Source organism: Columba livia, chromosome 2, assembly GCF_036013475.1.
Source record: "Columba livia isolate bColLiv1 breed racing homer chromosome 2, bColLiv1.pat.W.v2, whole genome shotgun sequence".
NCBI lineage: Eukaryota > Metazoa > Chordata > Aves > Columbiformes > Columbidae > Columba > Columba livia.
The window spans coordinates 38,644,597-38,671,283 of NC_088603.1; the positions used below are offsets into that span (position 1 = coordinate 38,644,597).

General features: G+C 36.9%; 1 protein-coding gene across 27 annotated transcripts in view; it reads right to left on the reverse strand.

Moving 5' to 3' along the window:
- Nucleotides 1-26,687, reverse strand: part of TBC1D5 (TBC1 domain family member 5) — a 315,378-nt gene that overhangs the window by 143,886 nt on the left and 144,805 nt on the right. For 14 of the 27 annotated variants that reach the window (XM_065051507.1, XM_065051503.1, XM_065051508.1 and 11 more), the window contains 4 exons: nucleotides 15,811-15,877; nucleotides 3,472-3,580; nucleotides 1,574-1,663; nucleotides 1,395-1,466 (listed from right to left, as the gene is read on the reverse strand). In XM_065051507.1, the coding sequence (XP_064907579.1) occupies nucleotides 1,395-1,466; nucleotides 1,574-1,663; nucleotides 3,472-3,580; nucleotides 15,811-15,877 (338 nt within the window). Of the gene's footprint in view, nucleotides 1-1,394; nucleotides 1,467-1,573; nucleotides 1,664-3,471; nucleotides 3,581-14,584; nucleotides 15,069-15,166; nucleotides 15,236-15,810; nucleotides 15,878-26,687 lie in introns of those variants that run through there. The other 13 variants (XM_065051497.1, XM_065051502.1, XM_065051494.1 and 10 more) reach the window with 2 other exon arrangements.

A 26,687-nucleotide genomic window follows, 5' to 3' on the forward strand; every position in this document is an offset into this window, starting at 1 on the left:
AAGGCATTTTGCTCTTCATTTCTGTGCCTGATTTAGCCCGTGGCTTTGTTTTATAGATTAATCCCATGGCACATACTCTGACATGTTAACCTTTGTCTTCTGTCTCCTAAAGCAGAAAGAAGATTGTACCTCTGTGTATAATCACAAACCACAGCAGAAAAACTTTAAATCTTATACATTTGACTCAACTTTCTGTCCAGCTGGATGCAAGGATGGTTTGATGGCACGCACAGTCATACTGGCTGCAGAGCCACCAATGTGCCTATCATCAATAATTCCATGTTTCAACAAGCAAATCTCTCCTTCTACATTAAATATGAAGCAGAGTACCACACGACATAAAAACAAAATACGGGCTTCCATTTGTGAAGAAAATTGAAGTACAAGAAGTACCAAAGACATCTGTGACAGTATTTCCAGGTGTATATCTCTTAAATGTAGCCAAACAAATTATTTTCATGGTATTAAGTTATTTTGAAAAATTAATAAAAAAATTTCAAAAATGGCAGCATAATTAACAGAAAAGCTTAAAGATACGTGCTGTAAAATAATTAAGAGCTTTTCATTTATAACAAAATTCAGTAGAAAAACAGTGTAATAAAATAAAAAGTTGCCCAAAATTAATCTCCCAAATCTACATGTAAGCCCTCCTCAAAGTGTCATGAGTTCAAAAATACCAAACTACTAGAAGGTCCTATTAATCTCAATGAGAGTTGGATGTTCTGCACTTGAAGCAGTCAGGCCAAATACTTTAACCACATTTTCAATATTTCTTTAAAATCTGCATCTTTCATTTTGCAGCTGGCAAAAGAAACTTCTGTTTCTTTTATCTATAAAGAAAAAGAATTAAAACCCTTGCAAGAAATGCCTATCTTGCAGCCTGGTACTTTACACATTAACTCAGCACCTATAACTCAAACATAAAACAATTCTATTTTTGCTACAGAAAAACTTCCATGGCTGAACAGTTTTCCAGTGAGGGATTCTTCAGTATTTGCTGTTAATAGCATTCCGTTCATATTGACTATTTAAACACTCCTTCAACTGGAGCCATTTTACATATAAAATGAAAACACAGAGCAATAAAAAAGCCTATCAGTTAAAGAAAGGATATGCCATGAAACTGGACTTAAAGTCCAGCACTCATTTTTGGTTCATCACTGCCTTCCCTGCAATAAGCCCTGAAAAATCAGAATATTAACCTGGAGATGAGCATTTCTGGTTGTTGAGCAGAGCCTGTGAACAATTGTTAACACAAGTCAGCTTGGAAATTTAAGAGGGAGATTTTAGCACATGCTATTTTGCCTTCTTCAGCAAGAACTCACTTGTGTCAACATGATGATGATTATGAGAATTTTAGTAGCACGTGTTGATAAAACGAAGGGTCAACTTACCCCCTCGTCCTGAGAGAGTGGGTTGTTGATTATCAGATCTTGCTGTCCTGCTTTCCGAGGGTTTGTAATGTGCTGGGTGAAAACAAGAACAAAAAAAAAATATCAAACTCTCTTGTAATATAAGTATTAATATCTATGTCAAAGCATGAGAGTACAGAGCCTATTTTGTACCAACTTACAATTTCTTTGATCTTATTGTACGACGTTCGTAAGTCTGAAGTGGTTTTAATCCATTGACTTCTATCTTGAGGTAGAACCTCCAGAAATAACTATCAACAAACAGAAGAAAACCATTAAGTTTCATCAGTTTAACATACATTTTCATACAAATCCCACCAGACAGTATAAACCAACCCAGAAAGGAGGAGCAAGTACTCTACACATATGAATGCAAAAACCTATAAAATACTCCTAGCTTTAGCAGTTCCCAGGAAATAAACAAGAAGCTAGAAACAATAGCAGTTCTACACTATGAAATAAAGCATTATAAAACCTGAAGTCACAAACTCAAGCTTTGTAAACTGCCACAACTTCAGTAAAGTTGACTGAGACTTCCAAAGCAGAAACAAAATGCAGACATGAAAATAAACAAAACTCGAAGCTATTTACAGAACACCAATGAGCTAATGCAAAATGCTTAAAACCAAACATGACTGCAGAGCAGAAACTAAGCACTCAGAGATACGTTCTACCTAAGAAATGTAGAAAGGGAAAATATTAATCTACAGAAAAGAAACATGCTCTAGAATTCGACAAGACAGTTAAGAAAGCCAACTTTGCAAAAAGTCCTTGAGAATGCCTACATCCCATTGTTTCACATTTCTGTTTAAAAATTATTAGAAAGAAACACCTATTGGAGAACACTATTTAATTGCCTATAGAATAAGGAAAAAAACAGAGTACTGTCTCACTTTTTCAACATTTTTATTTACACATTATAAACTGTTGAGAAACAGTAAATACTATCAAACAAGAAAATTCCCAAATTACTAAAAATACTTAACAAAACAAAAACATAAACAATATTTTTAAAACAGGCAGTCTAAAACAGAGTCCTAATCCATATTGGGACATGCAGATAAAACCAGCCTTATTTCTAAAATAAAAACACTGCTTGATTTAATTAGTGGACAGTGAGAGACATAATGCTTTTGTTAGTCCAGGGGTTTGAGGTATGACCTCCTAATGTAGAGGCTCAAGAAGAAGTAGACTGGTAAAACAATGCTTGTGGTATATACTCACCTGGCCTCTGGAAGAAAGTGTTTTTATTACCTTTAAATTTGCTGAATCCTAATACATTTCAAATTTCAATTTTCAAATTTCTTTCATTCATATATAAAGTGTATTTTCATTTTCTTTTGATAGGTCTTCGTGCCAAAGTTAAGCTTGAGAAATTCCAAGTGAGGTAATTTAAATTATTGGTGCAAACACACAGCAACTTTACTAGGGAAAATGTTCTCTACTATCATAGTTCGTGGAGAACAGAAGACCTGATGCCAGGGCAACAAAATTCTTTTGGACTTTATGTAGCATCTTGGCATTGCCTGCCTTTCTTTCTCTCTTCCCCTGCAACTTAAAAAAACAGTACAGAAAGACACCTCTGAGGGCCTGTTCTAAGACTGGAGGACCTGGCTTCCATCTCTATGCACTCATTACAAGAGGGATTGGTCTTCATTTTCTCGTTTCACTGGGAAATACTACTAGCAGAAGTGTCAGACTGATTTTAAAGGAGTTCCACAAAACATAAATTGTGAGACAAACTTCCTTTTTTCTTTCCAGTGCACGACTTCATTGCACAGAGACTGAGAGGTGGTTGTGTGGCATTCAATTCTAAACACACCACCCAGCACAAAGACTTTATTTCCTAGGAATCTTTTGCTATCACCTGCAATTCAGCTTTAAGGCAACTCGATACGATTAGCAAATGTCCTATGAATTATAAAAATGAGCAGGAAAACATCAGGATGAAGTCTCTCGGAAAATTCATGATTCTTTGCATCAATAATCTTCCAGCGCATCAGGTAATGTGTTGATATATTGCAACCACAAACTGTAAATAAATATTTTCTCTTCTTACCTTCCAGCAAACACTACGGAACCTGCTGCTTCTCAGCTGCCCATTAATCCCCTTCAGCCGTATAGTTGCCAAGTAATTGTTGTTTACAAATAGTTCTTCCCATTCTTTACTGTGTGCAAAGGCAAAAAGAATGAACATTTAAACAACAAAATAAATAGCCTTAGCTGATTTAAGGACTATATGACACCACACAATTTTGGATAAACAGAGGAAAGGAACTTTTTCTTTAATGTATATATTTAGTTGTGTACCATTTCTAAACGCATGGCTGTCTTTTTGGACACATTTCTTCTTTGGATTTAATGAATATGTAGATCGCTATAATTATGCCAGCTACTGAAATTCATAATGTCTATGGAGGCTATTCCATTTCCTCTAAAATGTTGGTACTGCAGTTCAGTGAATAAACAAGAAAAATGAATATTAATATAAGCACATTCATGTTTCAGCTGTAGACAAAGAAGTACCTATTCCAAAAATATGCAACAGAAAAGTATACTGTTGACTGTATTAGCTCCTCACATGACATATTTGCTTAAATGAACCTCCTTTTCTTCTTAATGTCAAGCTGGGCAGTTAAGCATAATAGAAGATGACTTTCTTTAACATTTAGTGCTATTTACTATTGAAATCACTCCTACTTCTTTCTACATGATCAGTTTTAAAATTTTAACAGGTGCTAGCAAATTTAAAAAAACACCAAAAAATTAAAAAGCCTCACTGTATAAACTGTTAAAGGCAAGCTTGAGTACCTTGCAGTACCTATGGCTGACTAGATAAACAACCTAAATATGCCTCCCAGGCATGCAGGCACCAGGGGCCTAACACCTGTGCCTCATTAATATACAAGTAAATCTGCTCTACTGGGAAACAATTGGAAATTAATTGTCCCAAACCATCTACTGAGTTTGAATAAAAGAATTAAATCTATATTTCCTGCACCTTCTACTGAAACGAATCTCAAGAACAGCATAAGCCATTTGATGGTCTTAGTAGCCCAGGACCTGCGCACAGACTTTCTGCAACCACTCTAAAATCCAAAGGGTAATTTAAATGTAAAGAGCTGGGTTATGTGCGAGGAAATGCGTTTCAGATTTATTTTCAATGCATGTCCTTAAGGTGAACATCTCATTCTCCCACTGTCACATGGGAGACTATTACTTCTCCCTGGGAGACCAAATGAAACCAGAAAGAGGGAAACTACTGTTGTGACTCCAGGGTAAGATCTCACCAGATTTCCTTCGCTAAGGAGGGTCACAGAGTGGGTTATACTAAATACCAGCAAACTCTGGTTTTGCAAACTGCCCTAAATATATGCAAGTTAGTTAGTTTTCAGCCTTTTAAGCTGAGTTGTGAGGGTGAGTTTTTTTAAACCCTGTTTTAGATAAAATTTGTTCAGTTTCAGAACAGAATTATACAATAAAGTTGCCAGGAATAGTTGGAGAACAGAATTGGAGAGGTGGCAAATTCTGGTCCCGTTTCTCTGAGGCAGGAGCGAACTTACGCTCCACGCTGAGACCAGAAGCGTTGTGTTTGTGAATGCATGACCTTGCAGCTAGGATTGTTTTCTAAAATAATGGGTGTTTACTTCTGGGCCTTGACTATTTGACTATGAAAAGTGAGGTACTCCAGATAAGGACAAAGACAACTGAAGCAGTGTGAGTTTGCAGAGGTTAGGGTTGCTTTCAGCTTCCACCAGCTGCCAATATTCCCAAGTGACCAAACAACAGCAAGTAACTCCAAAGGTGTGGAGCAGCTTCCTTCCTTCCTGCCACATCCCCCCTTCTCCAAGGCAGAAGTACTATCTGGTCATTTCACTGGCTTCCCACCTCCAGTTCATCCTCACCTTCTGCAGTGAGCTGCCTACAACTGTTTACCACGATTCTGTCTCCTTTAAATACAACGTATGGTAGATAGCAGACACAGCTTGAGAAAAATCTGGACCTTTCTTTCACAGTCATTTATTCTTCAGTAACTATAGCATATTATGCCTATCTAAATAACCCTGCTGTTTCTATCATGTATAATATTCTTTGTTTGCCATTGTAAATTTTGTAGCATCGTTGGCCATTACAACTACTGCCAAGCTGCCTCCCTAAGGTAGCGATGCTTCAAGAGTGACACATTCCCCTGCGCACACTGCAGGTCGGACTCTGAAACTCTTCACATTGTTCTGCAAGCAGATGACATTCCCACAATGTCTTTGAAAGTGCTGGTATGTCAGCTGAGTTAGCAAAAGGTTTCAACCTGTGTAACTGTGAATAGAAAGAACAGAGAGGAAAGAAACTCTCCAGGTTATTTTTCTTCACCAACTGCTGGGAGTGATTGCTCCACAGTAAGAAAGTAATTTCAACACTTTTAAAACTGTATTAGCATAGATACTATGCCTCTTTTTCTTTTTTTTTCCCCAATTTGTAATGCGATTCCAAACACATTTTGAACAAAATCACATTTAAAACAGCCAAAAGAAATTTGGCAAGATCATATCTCTTCTGCATCCCCCTTGGCTGCTGGGATCACTAAAAAGAAAAGTTATGAGCAACTGAAAAAAAGGACTTGGAAGCTGGAATCTGCTTCAATTTTAGCAGAGCTGAATGATATCTAAAATCCTTTCTGAACAGCATTCATTAATTCATTGCTTAAATATTTTTTAATAAAAGCTAATAAATTAAACCTTACAATTCTAGAGACTGTTTGAATAATGGTAACGCTGTGTAATATCAATAAGCTATCAGTTTTAAAAGGATGTATTTTAAAATGACATAGCCCTAGTCTGTAAACCAGTATCTTATGAGCCTTGTTAACCCTGGCTTGCAGAAAACTCATTGGTCAAAGCGAAATGAGCAATGAAGATTTGAACTCAAGTTTATCACATCCCATTTGCTTCACTGAAGTGAAAGGCTTCAAGAGCCAATTGGAGCCACTAAAAGTATGAATAAGCACATGCTATTGTTTTTAATCAAACTAGAAAATTAAATGCATAATCATGTGGGAATACCACATTTAGGTTATACAATTAAAATAAAGGCAAATGCCAGTGTTAATGTTTTCTGGTTATTCTGCACATATTTTTCATTTAGTGTTCTTAGGTAAATATCCTAATAGACTATTGTACATATTGTAAAGTTTTCTAAAGCCTGCACAAAGGAAAAAAACAACTCGATTGTTTCTTTAAGAAATTTAATTTCACATGCTGTATCTATGCAGTAACTGTTCATTGTAAAATATTTACTACATGAGGAAGGGACAGTCGCACTACTTAGAAGTGGGAAAAGTGCTCAATATGTACAAATGAAAAAGCAAGCAAATCAACGGAAGGGATGAAGGTTGCAGATTTGTTCTGTGAGGTTTGTTCTTAGTTCTCATCTGCTCCTTTCTGTCTTTTGAAAAACACATTTATATCATAACTACAAGAGTTTGAATCTGCAAAAGAATTTTATTTGGGGTCCACTCTAATACACGCACTTTCTTGCTTAAAGGAATGAGGTGGATCTCCTAGAAAACCATATAGAGGCATATTTATTCTCCTCTTTCTTTCCAACAGGATGTGTTTTGGGGATCTGATGCTTGTTAAGATAATTATGAACATTAGGTTTTCAGAGATAAAAGTCCAAAGACTCGGAAGAGAAATGTCTTTCTCTGATGACACATTGTAAGGAAGGGAGTACGAGGAGGACTTTACATCAGGAAGACTAAATACAATTTAACATGCATTTAAATACCATTTTTGAAAAGATATTTACATCCCTGAGGTCTAGCATCTTTATAAAAGACACTGAAATGCTACAATGGCACAGCTATAGAAGAAGAAGGAACTCTTTAAAAATGAGTGACACCAAAGACGTAACAAGATGCATGGAAAATAATCCTGGAATTCAAATAGTAGTTCTGAGAGTTCTACTGAGGCAACACTAAGCTGTGGTAGTGCTGGGGAGAGGTAACAAAGACTTCATACCACTGACAGCCAGTAGTGGAATGTCAGCCTCTGGCTCTGATGCTAAATTTTGATCTGGAGAATAATGGCTAAACCAATGCACTGAGCATTGACATGCAAAAGAATGCAATTGTAGCCCACCATAAGCTCACCACAAGATAAATACTCTATTCAGAAAAGGAAGACATACAAATGAGGAAGAGTAGTAGAGTACAGACAATAATCATCGCTAGTTAACTTCTGCATTTACCTGTTTACTGGATAAAGCTGCTAATGTACACAAATGCAAATATTTTCAAAGGTTAAAACTAGTGCAAGAAGGATTTTTGTATTATGGTGTTCAGACACTAAAACCCATAGAAAGCTAAAAATGTGAACAGCCACATCAAACTACAATCTTTGTCATTGAAAAATGGCAAAGACTCAGTTATGTGACTGCTCAGACCTACCAGGTAAATAGTGCTGGCTGTAATTGTTAGGGAATAGGCTGCCTTAGCTTATTGAATTATTTGGTATGCTGCTTCTTAGAGAAATTGTTTAGAAACTGCTTATATAGAACTTGCTTATCATAAATAACCAAGTTTGCTTAGGCCTCAAGCTGTGAACTTTTGAACTTTCCACCTCATTAAGCAAAAAGGGCCCCAGAGTCTGTTCAAGCAAGAAGATAAGGGAGCTTCTGATTGTCAGCAAGAGCTGCATCCCTAGAAATAAGTAAAGGAATGGAACAGTGTGTCTAAAAGGAGACAAGAAACAGAAGAATATTTTGGTTACTGCCAGGGACTTATTTTCCTCCCCAGCTGCAGGTGCAAAATAGCAACTGATGGAGAGGACCTAGAACTGACATTCAGCTGGGCTGGTGAAAGACCAACCACTACCCGCAGAGATAACAAACAGCCCACCTGACAACAATGAAGAGACCCAGTGAAGAACAGAGAGACATCAGACTCTGATTTTACAATAGGCCCCAACTGACACGCGAGGGCTGGGAAGCTTAGATTGTTGAGGGTAAAATTGCCCAGGGTTTTCCTAGCTGGGGCTCCCTCTTCCAGAGCCACCCAGCTCACACTGCTCTCTATGCCATGTTTTGCAAATAAATGATTTATTTAAGAAGAGTTTCTGGAATCCACGACTGAGTCCCTGCTTCAGGGAAAAGAAACTTCCTTAACAATAATAGTTTCACTTTCCGTTGAAATTGTGGGTAACAAAGAAACCAGTATCTATGAGGCCATTAGACAGTGGGCATAGTTATCACAGTATCACTCTAATGCATTTAAAAAATATCTTATACTATCTTTGAAATCCCTTCTTATGTGCCTGTGATGAAACAAGACCAATTCAATATTTACAGCATTTACATAACAAGGAATATTTCTCAGTTCACGACAGAATACTGCAATACTATTGAAAGGTGTGAACATTTGCATACATATTTGAAATTTCAATCTAAATCTTGAGCTTATTCTACCCTCTAGACCAATATTGAAGGATAAAATGGATAGTCTCGTAGAGATCCAAAGAAAATTCTTGAGCAGTGCCGCTAGTATTGGCAAGATCATCTAAAACAAAGTAGTGTGTATGCTAACAGAAAAGCCAATTTCTCCTTTTCATACTGTTTTTTGTTAATCTTCAGAATGTGCTTTTTAAAATGTTGAGACCCAAAATCAGCTCCCCAGAAGCACCCAAGGAAGCAACAGGCTACTCAATAGGCCATCAGAAGGAAAACAAATTCTTGAATTATTGTGTCATATGTTTTGCAATATGAGGTCTTTATTGATAGGAACATCAATAAGTGAATGTAATATCTATATTTAAATAGAGGCAACAGTTCTTTTCAAACATACTGCATAAATCCAAGAAACATGCATAGTTTGTATTATTTATTATGCCATAAAATGAACATTTGAGAAAAAAAGTGAGGCAACAGCCAGGAATGTAATGAAAACAGAGTTAATTCTATGAAAACAGGGAAAAAACAATTGAAAGGTAGTATCAAGTAATAAGCTGTAAGCTCCTAAAACAAAACCATTTCTGAAATACATGGATTTTATTTGCTACCCTGAAAATCCACTTGACAGCCTTAATGTAAATGCTTATCAATCTGCTTAGAAAATACATGTCTTTTCCTTTTTTTCTCAAACTTCTGCCTCCTTATTGAAAGTTCTGAAGGTTAGCCAGTCTGATCAATGCAAGGAACTTCATAATTGTCATACATCTAAAATGCAGAACTCATCTTTGCAGGAACATGACTATCACTGATGGGTGAATGGCATCATATTTGTCTTGGTGCTAATGTACACTGTTTAAGATCTTAAACACATCGGTGTTTGCTTCTAGTCCATGAGATGTGCAGTGACATAAAAGCAAGAATATCTGCTGCAGAATGGGGAGTGAGTTGTTGGCTGAGTTTAGCAGCAAGAGAACCTGGAGAGCACCAGTTCTTTGCTTCCCTGTAGTCGTCAGTCACCTCTCCCAGCTGCCATGACTGTTCAAAGATTATTGAGAAACGAAATGGAAATCCATAATGGAAAACTCTTAAACCATTTGTAAAGGAAAATATGACATCAGCTGGATATGGCATCAGTGGTATACATGATAATTTTCACGTACAACAGAATAAATCAAGAGTAAAGCAAAATTTTCACTTTCTAAACTACCATTCTCCCTTCCACGGCCTCTCTTCATGTACTAACTCTTTCATTTTTGCTACCAATCCATCAAGAAGCATTCTGCCAATAAAAGATACTAGTACTCACTCCTTCCTTTCTGATTCCCTGTTCAGAGCATCTTAGGCTTTAAGTAAATTTGTTAAATTTGCTATTCACTATTTTCTAAGGAATCACACCACATACAAACAGAAAGTGAGCCCACATTACTGTTTCCACCTCTTTAGAAAGTGACATAATTTTCACAGGAAATGCTTAAAAAAATCCACAATTTATATCTGTTGTCATGTTTAGATCTTAGAAAAAGTATAGTGCATCAAGGTTTTCAGTTCCTCAGTCACCATTTATTCTTCCTTGTCTTATGACATCCTTGCAAATTCTTTAGGACAGCAGGCAAGGAGTGCAGAGTGGATTGGCTGTGAAAGGAAGAAGTTGATAAAGTACGTTTGACAAGACGGAGATGGAAAGGAAAAGAAAGGAAAATAATTTTGAAAGAATTTAGGAAAATCAGAAATCTAAGCGCTCGGTAGGTGTGACAATGATCTTCTTGAATCTGGAGAAAAAAACTATAGGAAGAATCATGTGATCAGTGCAAAGAGTCACCTTCTCTTGCTGTAAATTTAAGACTTGAAAGATGGAATTGCTAACTTCTACACAAACAGGGACAAAATGAGAGTACTGGCACAGAACACCACATCCAGAGGAAGATTATAATATTTCAGAAGAAACAAAAGATTCAAGGAGAGCATTTACAAGCTCTCAGACAAAATTAACTTGCACTGAAAAGGCCTCTTCACACATAAATGGCATCAACCAGGACAGTGTCTATCAAATGGTTCTAGGTAAGACAAAACACAGATGGCAGCTTCATTGCCTCCTTTCCTGTGCAAAGAGAGGAAGGATGCAAACACCGAGGATTCTCCTTACACAGCAGAGGTGCAGTGCACTTCACTGTTTCACTTTCTGTTCCCAAATTTTGTTTCTCAAAATATTTGAAAACCCCAACAGAAACAAACTTGTTCTTGACAGCTCTTGATTATGTGTGGACACACAGTGGACAAAGTTATGAAAAATAAGTTAAGATTGCACAGAGGTGGCTTAAAAGTAGAACAATAAAGGAACAGCACCTGTGTAGGAACAAGGCTAAATAGGCTTGTGTAGACAGGAATGGGCTGCTTCCTAACCGATTAAAACAAGAGTTTTCCACAAGGCAGAGGTATATAAGTTGCCTACACCTTCACACTACGTTTAACGTATAAGGACAGAGGCTATGCAGCCATTTCTCGATCAGATGCCAAGAAAAGTCATATGTCAAAAAGGAGTTAACCTAGTTTCACTATCCACTTTTGGAAGTGGGCAGAAACAGGGAGGAACAGCTTGCGCCCCTTGCCGTCTTCTGTGTGCTCAGTATCAGTCCTGCGGTTGTTGGCCGGCACACAAGAAACATGCCTCAGCCAGCAGGACCACATTGCCTTTTTGCAGTAAGAAAGAAAACATCTGGTAAGCAGAATCTGTAAGAAGTCAGGGCAAGAAAATTGAAAATGAAAGTCTTTCTTACATGAGATCTTCTGCCTATTTGAAATACCAGCAGAAGGAGGAATATACGTTGTCTACATAACTCACAACTATGAGCAATCATCACTTGTCATGGAGTTTAATCCACACAGGAAAGAACTTTATCTTGATACATGGGACAGAAATTAAACTTATATACAAGTGCAGAGATGTATTATGAAATTATCCAGCGTAGTAGTCATGGCTGTCTGAATCATAAAGTAAGTTAACAACACAAGTATGAGAAGTGAGCTTTTTTTAGGCTATATATTTATTAGAAGCAGTATTAATGTATGAATCCACCTTGGAAGAAAAAAAAGCGTCCTTGAGACGTTGGATTCTATCAGCCAAATTGAATGTCTGCATCAATGGCTCTCCCTAAAAGTCATAATTAGGTCATTAAAATATATTTAGAAAAATAGCCTGTAAAATAAAGTTAAAAAATACTCACCTTCATTTTATTTCATAGGTCACTGTTATACCATCTAATAAGATAATTAAAAACATGCAAGCAGCTGGTACTGAGGCTAAACAGATTAATGTAATAGTCTGTAGTCATATGTGCTGGCAAGGGGTTCACCTCTTTGGCGAGGAGAAGGTCAGCTGCCCTTGGGAAGGCAGGAGAAAGACAGGATTTCTACTTTCCAGTGGCACTGCATTGCAGATACTGAAGCTAGAGACCCACACCTATTTTTCTTTTCCTTTTGGTGAAGTCTGTGCAATTTGCACATTGAGAAAAGGCTTTAACCACCAAAGGAAATTAATAAAGCAGAGCAGAGCTCAAATATTTTCTTCGAGTTTCTTATATTTTCAAGATGAGAGTTACTATATGTCTAAAACCTTGTTCAAATTTTTCTAATAGTGAACTTCAACTTTTGATGATACAGTTCTAGGAAATAATTTTCATAATTTCTGATTAGTAAAGCTTCTTCTCACATACATATAGAATACTTCCATCAGAGCCTGAAGACCAACCAGAAAACTCTCTGTGACCTGACAGGATACATTCACAAACTCACAGGATATTTAGAAATATGCGCCATTCACATGTGCTTTTCACTCACATTACTTACAAATTTTATGACCTAAAGGGAAATGCTCACTAGGTGAACATAAGCAGCATTAAATCTGCGCTGTGATCAACACAAGCAAGAGCCACAAACTCGAAGGTGACACTATCATACTAAAAATAAAACCATACATATAGTTCTGGAGCATTATAAATATATCAAAGGATAATGATCTGACATGCTTTATTAATATACACACACACTTGGATTCTTGTACTGGATAGTGTAAAATTGTCCTTTAAAATAGTGTTGGAACTGAGTAACACCCCCCTCCATTTTTTTTTTTTCGATTGTGGTAAAAACAATATGCTCTTTAAGAGCACTTTAACAGCAAAACACATTCAAATTCAAATACTTTTAAATGTTTGGAGTTGCCTCTTCTCCTAAATAAATTGTAAAGTGACTGCTACCGATAAAAGATAAAGCAGCTTTTGTTTCAGTAAAAATTTCCAGTAGAATTTTGTATGAATTAGCTTTCTGCAAGCATGAAATCTATCAGGATCCAAAGATGCCTTTGCTTCTTTTAGGGCAAAAATTCACTAGCTTGTCTTTTTAAAATACAATAGACTGATACATATTGGCTAAACAAGACTATCATCAGTTTTATCAAATTTCTAACTTATTGAAACAATATTCATTGACAGCATCCTAAAATAAGTCCAAATCTCTAGTGAGTCCTTAAAGAAATAACAACCATTTACCATTGTTACCTTTCAAAGTAGTTTAAGATTCACTTTTTGTCTTTCATAAGGCATTAGCTGCTCATTTTTACTTAACATGCAGCACAGAACTATAACTATCAACACAATATTCAACCCAACTAGCAAATTTACATCCAGTCTCATTATATGATGGGAGTTACTTGCCACTGAGCAGAAAATATTCATTTCACACCTTAAACACTGTAATACTACTTAATAATAGTGCTATCTAGCCAACTACTAAAAGTCAGAGGTTTCTTTTATATAAATGTGTACACACACACATACATGTGACATATACGGTACTACCTTGCTTTATCTTCTTGCCTTTAATTATAACAATATTACTCTGGCAGTGGTATATGGGACCACTTTTAAAATACTAATTAACTTCAGTTTTGTAAGTTGGGCTGTAATCCTCTCTGACAGAATACTGTTATTACTCAGTGGAAGTCATAGCCAATGTAGTATTTTTCATATGCACTTTGGACTAAGGAATTTGGAGATACAAAGGCCAACTTTAACCTCCTCTTATCTGTGGAGCATTAAAGATGGCTGAGGATTCAGTACAGTTTAGGTTGGGTGGGTTTAGCCCCCCTGGCTTGACTCACTGAGAGATGAGTGCCATGGGATGACTGAAGAAGGGGTAGGAAGAAAGTGCTGGAGCTGGTCCCACAGCTTATGCTGCTGTGGAACCAGAGCCCAGCTAATGCTGGTTGCTTCTTCAGGTTTTACCTGGGCAGGTACAGCTGCTGGGGCTCTTGAGTTAACGACTTCCAGGTATAAGTGTCCTGGAATTAACCGCAGAGACAGCTCTCGATTCCTTCCTCTTGCTGATCTGGCTAAATTCTAGCTTGCCAGTTTTTCAGAGACTACTTCATAGTAACTGTATCTACACATGCTTCTCATCTGAAAACCATGAATATTCTACTGGAGAGTATTTTTGAGCCCTTCTTTTAACTTAGTATGTTGCGTGCATCAGAGAACACAAATACGTCAGGCAGACCACTGCAACAGATCTCCTAACACATTTTTTCTCAAAGTGAACATGCTAACTTCCCTCAAAGGGTTTTATACCATCACAAAGGTTTCACTAGAGCAGACTTAATAGAATACAGAAAGTTGGAAGAATTCGTAAAACAAGCCTCCCCTGTCCCACTGCGTCCCTGCAAGCACACCCTTTATTCCAACCTTGCTCTCAGTCCAGAAGCTTCCTCTGGGTGTCTGAATCGCAACAAACTCTTCGCTGCTCCCTCTAGGTCCTTACGAAAAGTCTTTCTTTTCAACATCCTGAAGACCAGGCTGTTTGCTCCCTGCTCTCCTCAGCAATTTCTTGGTCTCCAGCCTGTGAAAGGCTCTCCAGGTGTCGTGTCCCTCTTTGTCACCCCACACCTGACGTCTCCTCATAGCCTGCACAGCTCACGAGAGGCTGTGACGTTCCCCACCCCGCCGGCTGCCACGAGGACAAGGCAAACGGGCAGGTTCCTCCTGCCCGCCTGCCTACATCTCTTTGAAGTACAGACTCCAGTAGACTACAAACAAAAATAACCATGAAAAAGGTGCCATCCATCATGGTTCAGTAAAGGGATCCAAAATAATCATGTGGTAAGCTTGTTTTATTTTACCGTACTGAAGCATCAAAATCAGGTGCGGTCATTCTGGTTAGCGCAAATCTTACTATTCATTTACCAGTCACAAGGACAAAGATTTAGCATTTGTAGAAGAGCCAGTATTTCGCTGGCTGGAAGATGAAACCACACATCTGCTGATTACCTTTTCATGCTTTCAAGTACAGGACACCCTCTGGTATGGACCCAAGCAAGCCTCAATTCAATGACAGTGCTGCAAAACATTGCTCAGCATCATGTTTCTTTAACTGGTATTTACTATCAACACAAATGAAGTATTTTCCTGTCAGAAAACCTCAAATTTAACAAACCCTGGCTTTGGCTTTTGACCTGAAGTAGTGAAAAAATAAGAGTTCCATGTGGTTGACAGATCTAGTTACTTTGAAGAAGATCAAAAAAGGGTTCTCTAGTGAGTTAAAGATTTCAACAACATTTAGCTTAGTGGCTATGAGTTTAGGTGAGAATTTCTACTTTACTGCATACTTTGGAGAAAAAAAAACCCAAAACACACAAAAAAACCCCTTAAAAATATTTAGGCTTACAAACATCCTGTATTTAAGTTAGTTAAGCACTTAGAACAGCTTTCTCAAAAAAATAATAATCCAGAAAACAACTTTTCAGATCATTCCCTAATTATATCCTTTATGTCCCTGAGTCTACTGACTGTTGCCACTTAGATTGTACAATACTCATAAAATATATGAGCTGTTATTTTGCTTTAGATCGATCATGCTGCTTATTATATTATTATTTTTTTTAAATTGGAAAATAAATACAAAAATTACCAACCTGTAAGAAATAAATGTTCCATCAGAGTCTGAGGTGTGGTGTGTGCTTCCATTTTCATTTGATCCTCCTAATACAGAAATAAAAGAAAACATCTTTGTTATAAGACAAACACTGATAATAAATAACGCAGTATCAATGAGATTGCAATTGATTTTACCATATATGTTAACTTTAGTTTAAAACAAAACTTACACAGACAAATCTCAACTTCACATCTTCAAATTCCTACAGCTGGCAAGAGAGAGAACTAAACTCCACGTTCAATTTGGAGCCTGTATGTTATGAAAATTTGAGATTTAATTTCGCTTGATGTTTGATTGAGGCCCTTCTCAACTTATTAAAAACAGTTTTACTAGTATAAGCTTACAGAAGTACACCATATAAACAGACGAATCTGATTTTCCTAACATTAAGTCTAAGAAAGTATAAGTTCATTTATTTTGTGGAAAATTTTGAGTTGACTGTATGATACCAGGTATTTAATGTCGTAGCTTAAGTTCAAAGCTTCTCTGAAACTACCTAAGTAACATGTCTGCAAAACATCTTGTTTTATGTCCTGTGGGCTGTTTACACATAGAACAGTGTGACATCCACAGAAACCAAGGATTACAAGGAAACCTTTCTGTCTATAATAACTACTTCTATTGAAGGACTATTAAAAGCCAGAATAAATAATCTATTTTGCAAAGCAAATTTATTCATGTCCTGTTTTATACTATTTATTCTTGCCCAACCTGTCTGTTAGCTTGCTTATTCTTCTATGTTCCTGTGTATTTCCTTAATTCATTTACAGAAAGCATCGTGCACCTTTGCTTCCTCTGTTTACGGAAAACAAGTTCTTTCAGTCTTTTTACTAAATGAGGCTTCTTATTCCCTGTTTTGTTTAAATCAGTCCTTCTTATATGGAAAAGAAGGGACAGAAACTAAAGACAGCATGCTAAGAGTCAATTGATTCTTTGGAGAGGTTTTCTTCACTATCAAAAAAATCTTGCTCAGTACAGTCTATAGCCATGCCACCCCACCTTACAGTTTCACAGCCATCCTTAACCAACCCTTATATGTTTATTCTCCATTTTTATTTACAAAAAGAAGTTTGCAGTTTGCAGTAAAAGTTCTTGCTAGTACAATACTCTATTTCAGACTGTTTCATGCTGTTTCTAGTCTTCTTTTTCTCAGAGAGGACCAGTCCTACTCTATTTGTGCTCATATTGGATACTACCTTCTGATATTATTTCTTCATAAAAGCCCATCAGTGTGGTCTCACTTTGTGCTAAGACAACATATGAAAATATTGGATAAGATCAGTTCCACCACAAACTCCACTAAAAAGAATTATTTCATTAAAATTTGCATTTATTCATCTTGTAATTAATCTACTTCACTAATCCCCATCCTTTGTGTTTCATAGCATCTCCTGTAGCACTAGATCAGATGGTTTACTGAGGTTCAGATAGATGCAACACATTTCCTTAATGTGTATTTCGAAAGGTTAGCAGGTTAGTTGGATAAAATCTTCCATTTAACGAAAACCCCACACTAAAATTTATGCTATTTGCTTTTCTTTTCTCTCTTACTTAGTAGTTAGAAAACTTTCTAAAGCGCTGCACAGATAATAGTCGACCTATACAGCTGCTTTGCTTCTAGTTTTTTAATCTAAGTACAAGTACTACATTTCCTCCTTCAAATATATGGCATCAGCCATGAACTCAAAGACTAAAACATTGTCCCATGCAACGCAGTGATACTTTGCAAATCAGAAGCTTTAATCTTTATTGTATGTGTTAATTTATAATATCTATCCAACCCTCCCTTTTATTTTATTTATTTTCAGGCCTTTGCCTGAAATTTTGTTTATACTGAAAATCAAAACTTTCTTGGTTTAGACCATACTTGGATTACATTTAATATCACTTGTCCCTTTGCGCTGCATGATGGTTCTGGTTTTCTTCCCCAGAAAGCTTTTTTACATAGTCGTGTAATATTTTCTGGCTAATTTAAATTCCTTTCTTATGATCTGATTCAGCTTAACTTTTGCTAATTGTCACAATAACCCCACACTTTCTGATACCCAGGACGTCGCCTTCTTTGCAGATCAAACTGCTTTTCTGTTTCTCTCGGGATCTTTGCTTACCCCAGACATTCCTTAAAAATACTTAATCATTCATATTGGCATGGAACTTTCCTTCTTTTTTTTTTTTTTCCCTCATGTAATTTGAAATGCATTTTTTCTTAATATTTGCACCTTTCTCTAAAATAAATCCCAAACCTCTACTACATTCTACTCTGAAATTGCTCAGTCCAGTTGATTTCACTAATTAGCTCTCTCAATTTATTTTGAAAATGGAAATCCTACTTAATCAATCTGTTTTTTGTTTACTAAATTTAACCAAATGAACAACACCAGATATTTCATCCCGAAGCTGACCCTCCCATTATTAATAACCATCTGTTCCTTTCTTTTTCTTGTATCTTGGAAATAGTCTCCCCATACTGGGACAATTTTAAGCAATAAGCTTTTTCATGTAGTGCCCATCTCCACATCTGATCCTGAGCATCCAGAGAAATGACTGAACTATGTTCAGTCTCTTTAAAGCCATATGGCCAGGTGCAATGCTACTAGGCAATTGCTTATAGGGACACAGCACATCAACATGGATCCTGAATGCATTACTGCACTTCATTTACACTTAGACAGCTTCTAAGCATTCACCTATCACACTAGTCAGACTGAAGAACTCATTCACAATGCTAAGCTCCTATGCCAAATCTTTTCAAGAATGGCAAAACAACCTTCTCATATCTCAAAAAACGCAAGGCCTTTATCATCTTTCAACTAAACCATTTATCCTGCTTGAAGAGTCAACAGGACTCTGCAAGGAAAACCAGAATCTTGGTGAATAAAAGTTGTTCTTTCATCATGATACCACAATGAACATTTGGTGGGATCCTGTGTCTGCTACATCCATCGATCTGTCCTGCACAAACGACTCAAAGTGTAGCTTGCTTTATTCTGAAGCACTCTCTTAGAAGTCAATTATTTCCTTTATTGAAGTGACCAACATAGTACTTCAGCATTCTTAATTGTATACTCATCGTTAATAAATTTCATATTCATACAAGTTATTGTTGGTTTGGTTTTGGGGCTTTGTGGGTTTTTTTTTTGAGAGACGCTTTTGCTGCTCCATTGTCCCATTAGCAGCCACCACCCAAACTGGATAGCACTAGGTACATTCAGTTCTCCAAACCAGAATTTAGCAGAGTGAGCATTTCTGTGGTTGTTTTCTTGCTCCAACCCCTTTAAGACAGCTATACCTGTTATGACATCTTGAGAGATGATTTAGATGTCTTTCATTGAAAGTGATACAAATGATAAAGCAAAGTTCAAAGTATTAATCAACTTCAAAGAAGATTCCCTACATTTTTCCTATTTTTATCCAGAAGGCTTTCCAGCAAATCCTGGTAAGTTTTCATAGTCAGCAATACCAAGAACAAATGGGACAGGTGCTTCACTAACTAATGACAATAAACTGTGGGAATCTATGCCCTGAATCACCTCTCCTTAGGCAAGTTCCAGTTATTCTGCCTTTTGATAAGTATGGTGAACTCCCAGCAGAACAGATAGATTACTTGTATCTTCTTCAGTGATCATGACCCAACTTTCTGGTAAAAATAAGATGCATACTGAACAATTATGAATATAAAATTCATGATGCTGGTAATAGAAACTGTGGTCTCCTTTAAAAGTCCTAATTGATTTAATATTATCCTAACCTTCAGATACTTTCTGAGACTCGAAAATGGGAAGAAAGGCTCTGTTGAAGAAACAGAAGATGCTCTACCAACCCTGTCCCACACCTCCTGAAAAGGTTTCCAAACTTCAAATGCAAAAGCTAGAGGGGAAAAAAAAAAAAGTTAAAATAAATCTTATCACACTTTCAGAGGAAAATTCGAGAAAGGAAACAACCAGTACCATAACAAGCATCAGTATCAAAGTAAGTACAGCTAAGGTGCCCAGCTTTCAGCGCTAGAGCAGTCACTGGTTTTAATACAAAAATAAAATAAGGCAGTATCCTTCCAAAGGGTCTGAAAATCATTTGGGTATCTTTCTGTCTGTTGCTTTAACTGGAGAAACTCCCTCTCCTGGGAACGAACATTTTCTCCTGAGAGAATTCAGTTGTATTGCTCTATTTTAGTAAAGGCTCCTCTTGTGCATGGAGATCAAGGACTAAAGGGAGTGAGGACTTGGGTAGCTGGGACCTGGTACTGCTGGACACAGCTGGAGGCTGTTTGAAAAGAATTTGCATAAGCTGAAATTGATGCTGTTACTAACCCGTCAAAAAACAACATTTCAAATTCCGGCTTCTTTACATTTCAGAGATGCATGGAGATGGATTTGCAAATTGTACATTTACTAGGGTACTAGTTTCACCTAGAACACACAGACCTGTGACTCATAGTAACTGTTTTCTTGGAAGATGTTTGAGATTTTAGGCATAAAATACACGAACCCAGAATAAGGAGGATGCCAAATATAAATTCCGAAGATTACCTGAAAACCATGTGTAGAAATCATAGAGAGAAGACTAATTTAAATATGCACACTATTTTTGTATTTTTTTAACAGCCTATTATACCAGTAGTATAATATCTTCTCAAAGGAGAGCTTTTTCAAGGTGCAGCACACAGTTCCACTTCAGGCAACAAGAAGAAATCGGATCACATTTCAGAGCCCCAGTCCAAGAGCGGGAAGATGCTCTGGGTACGTGCACCAGACACAACGAGCACTCGGAGCTCACGCATGTGCTCAACGAGAGTAAAAAACAAACCGTGAAGAACGATGTAGGGATCAGACATTCTCACTCATCTCCTTCATTACTTCTCTGAAAACAGCTATTTTCCGTGAAATGCAAAAATTCAGCACAGGACTTCTTACAGGGAAGGGGTGGGATATTATCATAACCAGCTGCAAGTCTAAGAAGTCAAAGCTTGAGTTACATCCCCTCGCTCTATGGTTATACCCCTACTTTTAAAAATAATTTAATTAATAATTATTAATATTTAGTAAGAATTCAATTTTTTATTTTGAAAATTTCTTTTGATACTGAAGAAATGTCTTTACATATATACATATTTCTGAATGTATGTATAAACACGTATGCATGTCTACGTGCAGGCACACATATATTTATATAGTGCTAACTGATTTACCAATCTTGTGTCAGCTATGAAAGGGTTTTATGGCTGGCAGTTTACGAATTTGTGATAAAAGTGATCCCACTTAGGAAATCAAACTGTGCATTCCCCTGCTTACAAGTGTCAAAATGGAGATAGATGTCTCTGCTGACAAGTCTGCACTCTACTTGGTATTTTCGTTGCATTTTAATCAAGGATTAAAATGTTGTTAAAAAACAAAATTTATGTAACAGTTTTGAAAATCGAAGTTCAGGCTGATATAAAACACTGGATCATTAATGCAGTGTTTTATGATTAGAGACAAGGAAAATTTTAACACAGATATATGCTTGCAGTCTAAGGTTGTCAATTCTTATAACATGACTTCCAAATTCCACGCTATATTCATTTTCAGCATATTTAAAGCTTAATAATTTAATGATTTATCCAATTTTAATTTATACTTTCGAAACCACTTTGAACAATCTGAGGTGCCACTGGAGATCATAACAGTGGTCCTGGTTAAGTCAAATAATAATTATAGCGCTTTCACTTTAAAGATGAGATTATTTTTAATTATTGAGTGAAGTACTTGAGGTACCATACTTATATAATTACGCTACTCATTAAATGGTTATTGAAAGCTGAAATGTAATTTTAATGACAGCTACCTATTTTTCTTTGCACACTTTACAGATGACAGATCAGTCAGGAATTCTAGTTTGCTCAAGAAAACCTTGCAGCTGCACTGGTTCTTTCAGGTGTAAAACAATTAAGCTGTGCTTTTTAAAAAACTTTAAACATTTCTTTTTCTTCAAATGATATTTATATGATATACAGGAAGCGGTAAAAACAGAACAACAATGTATGGATATTTTTTCTCCCTCAACACCAAAATTCTGATCCTAAACTATATACATTTGAAACAATATCTCCAGAAAATGAGTGACAATACAAATATGGAAGAATGATTTTAGTCGAAATGTGTTCCTCATATAATGCAAACACAAAAAAATTGCTTAACAGATTGCAGACCTTTATTGTGAATATAAAGGGGTAATCAACATACAATAAGCATTTTACTATGCATTAAAACTATATATAATGCCACGAGACTACTTTTCTTTTTCTAACACCAAGGTTCACAACTCTTCAAACATAAAGCTCCTTCGTACTATTTACTCCACAGATGGATATTCATCAAACTGATCTGGACAAAATTTATTCTAATATGCAGGAATCTCTGACAATGGACACCACAGAGTTGCGGTCTCAGAAACAAGCACCTAAAGACTTAAGCTCTATTTTTTAATGCTTTATAAGCTACGTTTGAAATGCAGCATATTTGTCCATTGTTCCAAGGGCCAGTATCTTATTCAAATTAAGCTTTCCTTTTTCACAATGAAAACCAAACAGAAGAGTAAATTTATTTCATTAACAATATTAAAGCAAAGATTTCTGAGTTCACTGTATGGGGAAAAGGCAATAAAGTTTTGAAGAGGAAAAAACTGCTTTGTTCCTTCAATCCCCTAGTTGAAATTAATTATAGCAAATGTTTATGAAAACATCTGTTCCACATAGTTATAAATTCTTAATTTTAGCATGGGCGATTCCAGGCTCCTCTATTATTTTGAAAGAGAGCAGTCTGACAATTTAAAGGTTTACAAAAGAACATACAATTTGTATTTCTGCAGCACCAAATATGCAGTTTGGAAAGTCTTCAGAATCTCTGCAGCAAAGGAAAAAAAAATAAAATACAAAAAGACGAAGACAACTGAAGCTTTCTCAACCAAGTCCGCCGATAGACCAAAACGGCAGTAAGGAGGGGAAAAAAATAAAAATAAAAGAAGCACTAATCCCAAAACATACGGCAAATTGAGTTTTTACTACAGAAACTAGATCTTGAAGAAGTAAAACGTAGCGGAGCTGTGGATTTCTCTGTTATGTATTTTGCGAGGTTCCCGAGGAGCGAGGGGGAGCTGAGGGTGTTGCTGGATCGTGTCAAGAGAGGGTGCTGCCGCGTTTAGGATGATGCCGTCGCTGCTGCCCTCCCGAAGCTCCATCACTGGTACCCGCAGCCCTTACGCCACCAACAATCTTTCGGACTTTTTACTTAACGCTCTTGCAACTACAGTGTTAAAATTCAGCTCGCACCAAATAAGCTTCTAAAGTGATTAAATGGAGCAAGCTCGAAGCAGCGTACGGAAACTGAAAATAATGCCTTCAGCTAAAGAATTAAGTGCACAGCACTTCTGATATTTATAAAATAATTATTAGGCTGGAAAGTTGAAGAACACTGCACTCTGAGCAAGTTGTTTAAGTTTGCTGAAATAAATATGATGCAACTTTTTGGTAAGCAATCTCTTAAATACAAACCTGACTCTATCCCTTGCTTCACGTTCATTTGGCATTAGATGCATATTTTGAATGCGTGCGTTGCTTGGGACAGATTTTTTGGTAGCATTTAAGTTTAAACAACTGTGCCATGAAATATTGTATTTTGCCAGGAATGAAACAAAAAGTGATGCACTATGATAATTAGTGATATATACATATAATTGTAAGATTTTGCCAATAGAAGTAAAAAAGTCTTACATGGGCTGAAATATTTAATTTGTTTATCCTTCAATAGTGAAAATATAGAGAAAAATATATTAAGCACCAACAGTGTTTTTCCTCCTTTGAGCTCATTCGAGATAGGAAAGGAACACAAATACAAAAGCCCAAACTTATGCTAATCTCATGATTATAAAAACTGGTCACACGTGGAAACAGGTAGGGAACGCTGACGCCAAGGTGCAAAATCAAAGCTTGGTTTAGGCCTGCAGAAAGCTGCTGAATAATACGATAGACAGACACTTCTGGAGGTAATAAGAACATCTCGTATTACACGTTGCTCAAACCCAGTGAGTTCCAGTGTCTTTTAGATTGCTGATTTATGACTATCAAGTGGCACTTTCTATGATCTTTGCATATAAAATCACCATTGCATATGTGTATCTGGATATATGAGTAACCGTGTATTCTCCAGGCAAAATCCCTGTTTGAGATAATTTTGTCTACACACTTCAGTTTAAATCAAGACACATAAAAATAAAAGGGTTTCCATCTTAAGTGAAACTGCTTCTGACTGTTCACAAATCTAAACACTAACCCTGCCATTAGTTTAGCCTGTAAATTAAAATGCCACTTTTCCACATGGAAAATGTATGTGTGAAAAAGTGTGGATGGGCAAACATACACAAAAGTCTAGATGACTTATTTTAAAATTAGAATGTAGCTTCACTGTTTAAGAAATGTAGCTCCTTAAAACTCCATTTAAAATAAATGCAACTTTAAGTATATTCAAAGGACTTATTTATAATATTTCTTTTCCTAATGAAGCTTCTGTGTCTTCTAAAACAGGCTGAGCTATACATTGTGTTCTAAACTAAAATCAATAAGATACATAGAATAAGGAATTTTATTCTAATACCACTGAACTAATTCACAGGAATGTGTGAGAATTCGCAGGCCACTGCAAGGTACCAAAATCTTAAATAATTTACATCTAGAGGTGTTTTAATTTAATCTCTTTGAGTATGATGGGAAGGCCAAGTTTAACTGTGATGTTAATAGTGATTTAAACACTTCGGAAAATGCACATACATGGAAAAATGGTTTGACTTCCCATTTAGTGGGGACCACACAATACTAGCTTGTGTAAGCAAACATGGCTTCTGCTGGAGTCGATAAGCATTTAGTCCAGTAATGCTTGGACTGAATTTGTTACCAGCAGTGATAAGACTGGCAAAAGAAAAAAATCCACAGGATAAGGTAAAAAGTGATTTTTCTAAGTTTTTCTTCAGTTATTATTTCTCCTAGTGCACCTCTCTTTGGTCCATAATAAATTATGTTCAGTTCTGTTAATGTGCTCAGTACTACACCCTGTAACTGCTGCTTAACCTGGCTGATCGTTTACTATGTAGACCTTAAACAAATTCCTGGGTCATCATCAATTGCAATTCAAAAGATTCCAGTATAATATATAAACAGTTTAATGTACTCTGATTGAAGTGGAAGCTGCATACCTAATAAACAATATAATCTCTAACTTTAGTAAATTCTTTAAGAGAATATAAAACCCAGCAAATTAACAAAATCAGCAAGAGACAAGTACTACAATTAGACTTTCCACAGAAAGAAAGCAAAAAATCTTAGAAGCTGCCTGGTATCATTGCTAGGAACTTACATCCCATGATGTACAAATGCCGAGTGACTTATCACTTGCATCCAGAAGAATTTAGCTAATTTTAACTTATAAACAGCCTAAAAGGCCTTTGAGCTATAAATTGCAATAATCTAAAGATGGCAAGAGGCAATAAATATGAGTTAATGACTCAGCATCTTCCTGAGATAGCACTGGTCATACAGCTTTGCTTAATCCTAGACATGCACAATCACTGTAAAAAGGTGGTCTCCAGAGACCATTTACACTGACAATAAGAAAAACATACCATCTCTTCAGATGTTTGAATGCTACTATTGTCCCTTAATTTACTTCAATTACATCCTATTTTTAACCACATTTCTATCTTATAGATAGATGCAGTCCTTCAGTTTGGGATAATAAATCATATGTAAGTATAGTTTGATTGTCGTATTCTAAAGCAGCGAGGCATATTCCATTGCGCCTAGGAAAAAGATGGAGCCGAAAAAGACTGAAGTTTTCTAACATGCTGTTGTTTTGTCAAGATTAAACGATAGAAGACAACAAAGGAGAAAGGATTAAATGCTCTTTTATTGAAATAGAATTGCCCTTTCAACAAGAAGCTAGCTCTTCAACTGAGAATAACAGTTTTATCAGAAGAGCCAGCCTGCCCAAGAAGCCAGGTGGTAGCAATTCGCAGCCTCACCTCCTAAAGCTGCGGCGGTGGTCTCATGATAACCAGGACCAGAGGTTAAAGAGAGCAGGAGCAATTCTGCTTCGTTTCTTTGCTGTTTCTTATCAAAGGAAGCTACTACAGCGGGTTGATGACTTACAGCACTACTGATGGATGTCAAAGGCTTCCCCTGAAAGCAGAATGCACTTTCTTGGACCTTCTTCCTTGAGTATAATTATGTTTAGGAACATTGTGAAACTCATACCACTTTCCTCTGCCCAGCATGTAAACATGAAGAGGTAAAGCCTGAAACTGGAGCACCCACGTGGCTACTGTGCTGACATACGTGTAACCAGGTACCTGCTTCTCTGGAATGGGATAACAGACAGCATTTATGGCTTGGAGGTGAACATGAAAGGATGAAAGAAGTAGCGCTGTTGCTGCAAATGGAAACATGGAAATTCAGGCACAGGAGAAACCAAAAGGCAGCAGAGCTACGTGGCACCCCGTGGACGGGCTGGCGCTAACCCTGGGAGCCAGCAGCTGAACCTTGGGTTTCAGCGCTGAGGAAGAGGAAGCAGATGAGCACCCTGAAGTTAGGAAGCTGTCACAGGGATGTAAGCCTCGGCAACACCTGGGCTTTCCTCAAATTCTACAGTTTTAACAGCATGCAGTCAGATGTGAACAAAGTCCCATGGGCAGCACCATGGGAAGCACTCAGTTACTAAACGCCCAGGGCCGGGGGGAGGCACTTGGGCACCCACAGTACCCCTGTCACCCCGGGAAGCTCAGCTCCTTCAGCTCCTCCAGCTCCAGCCTCCTCCTCTCCTGCCACAACCCTTT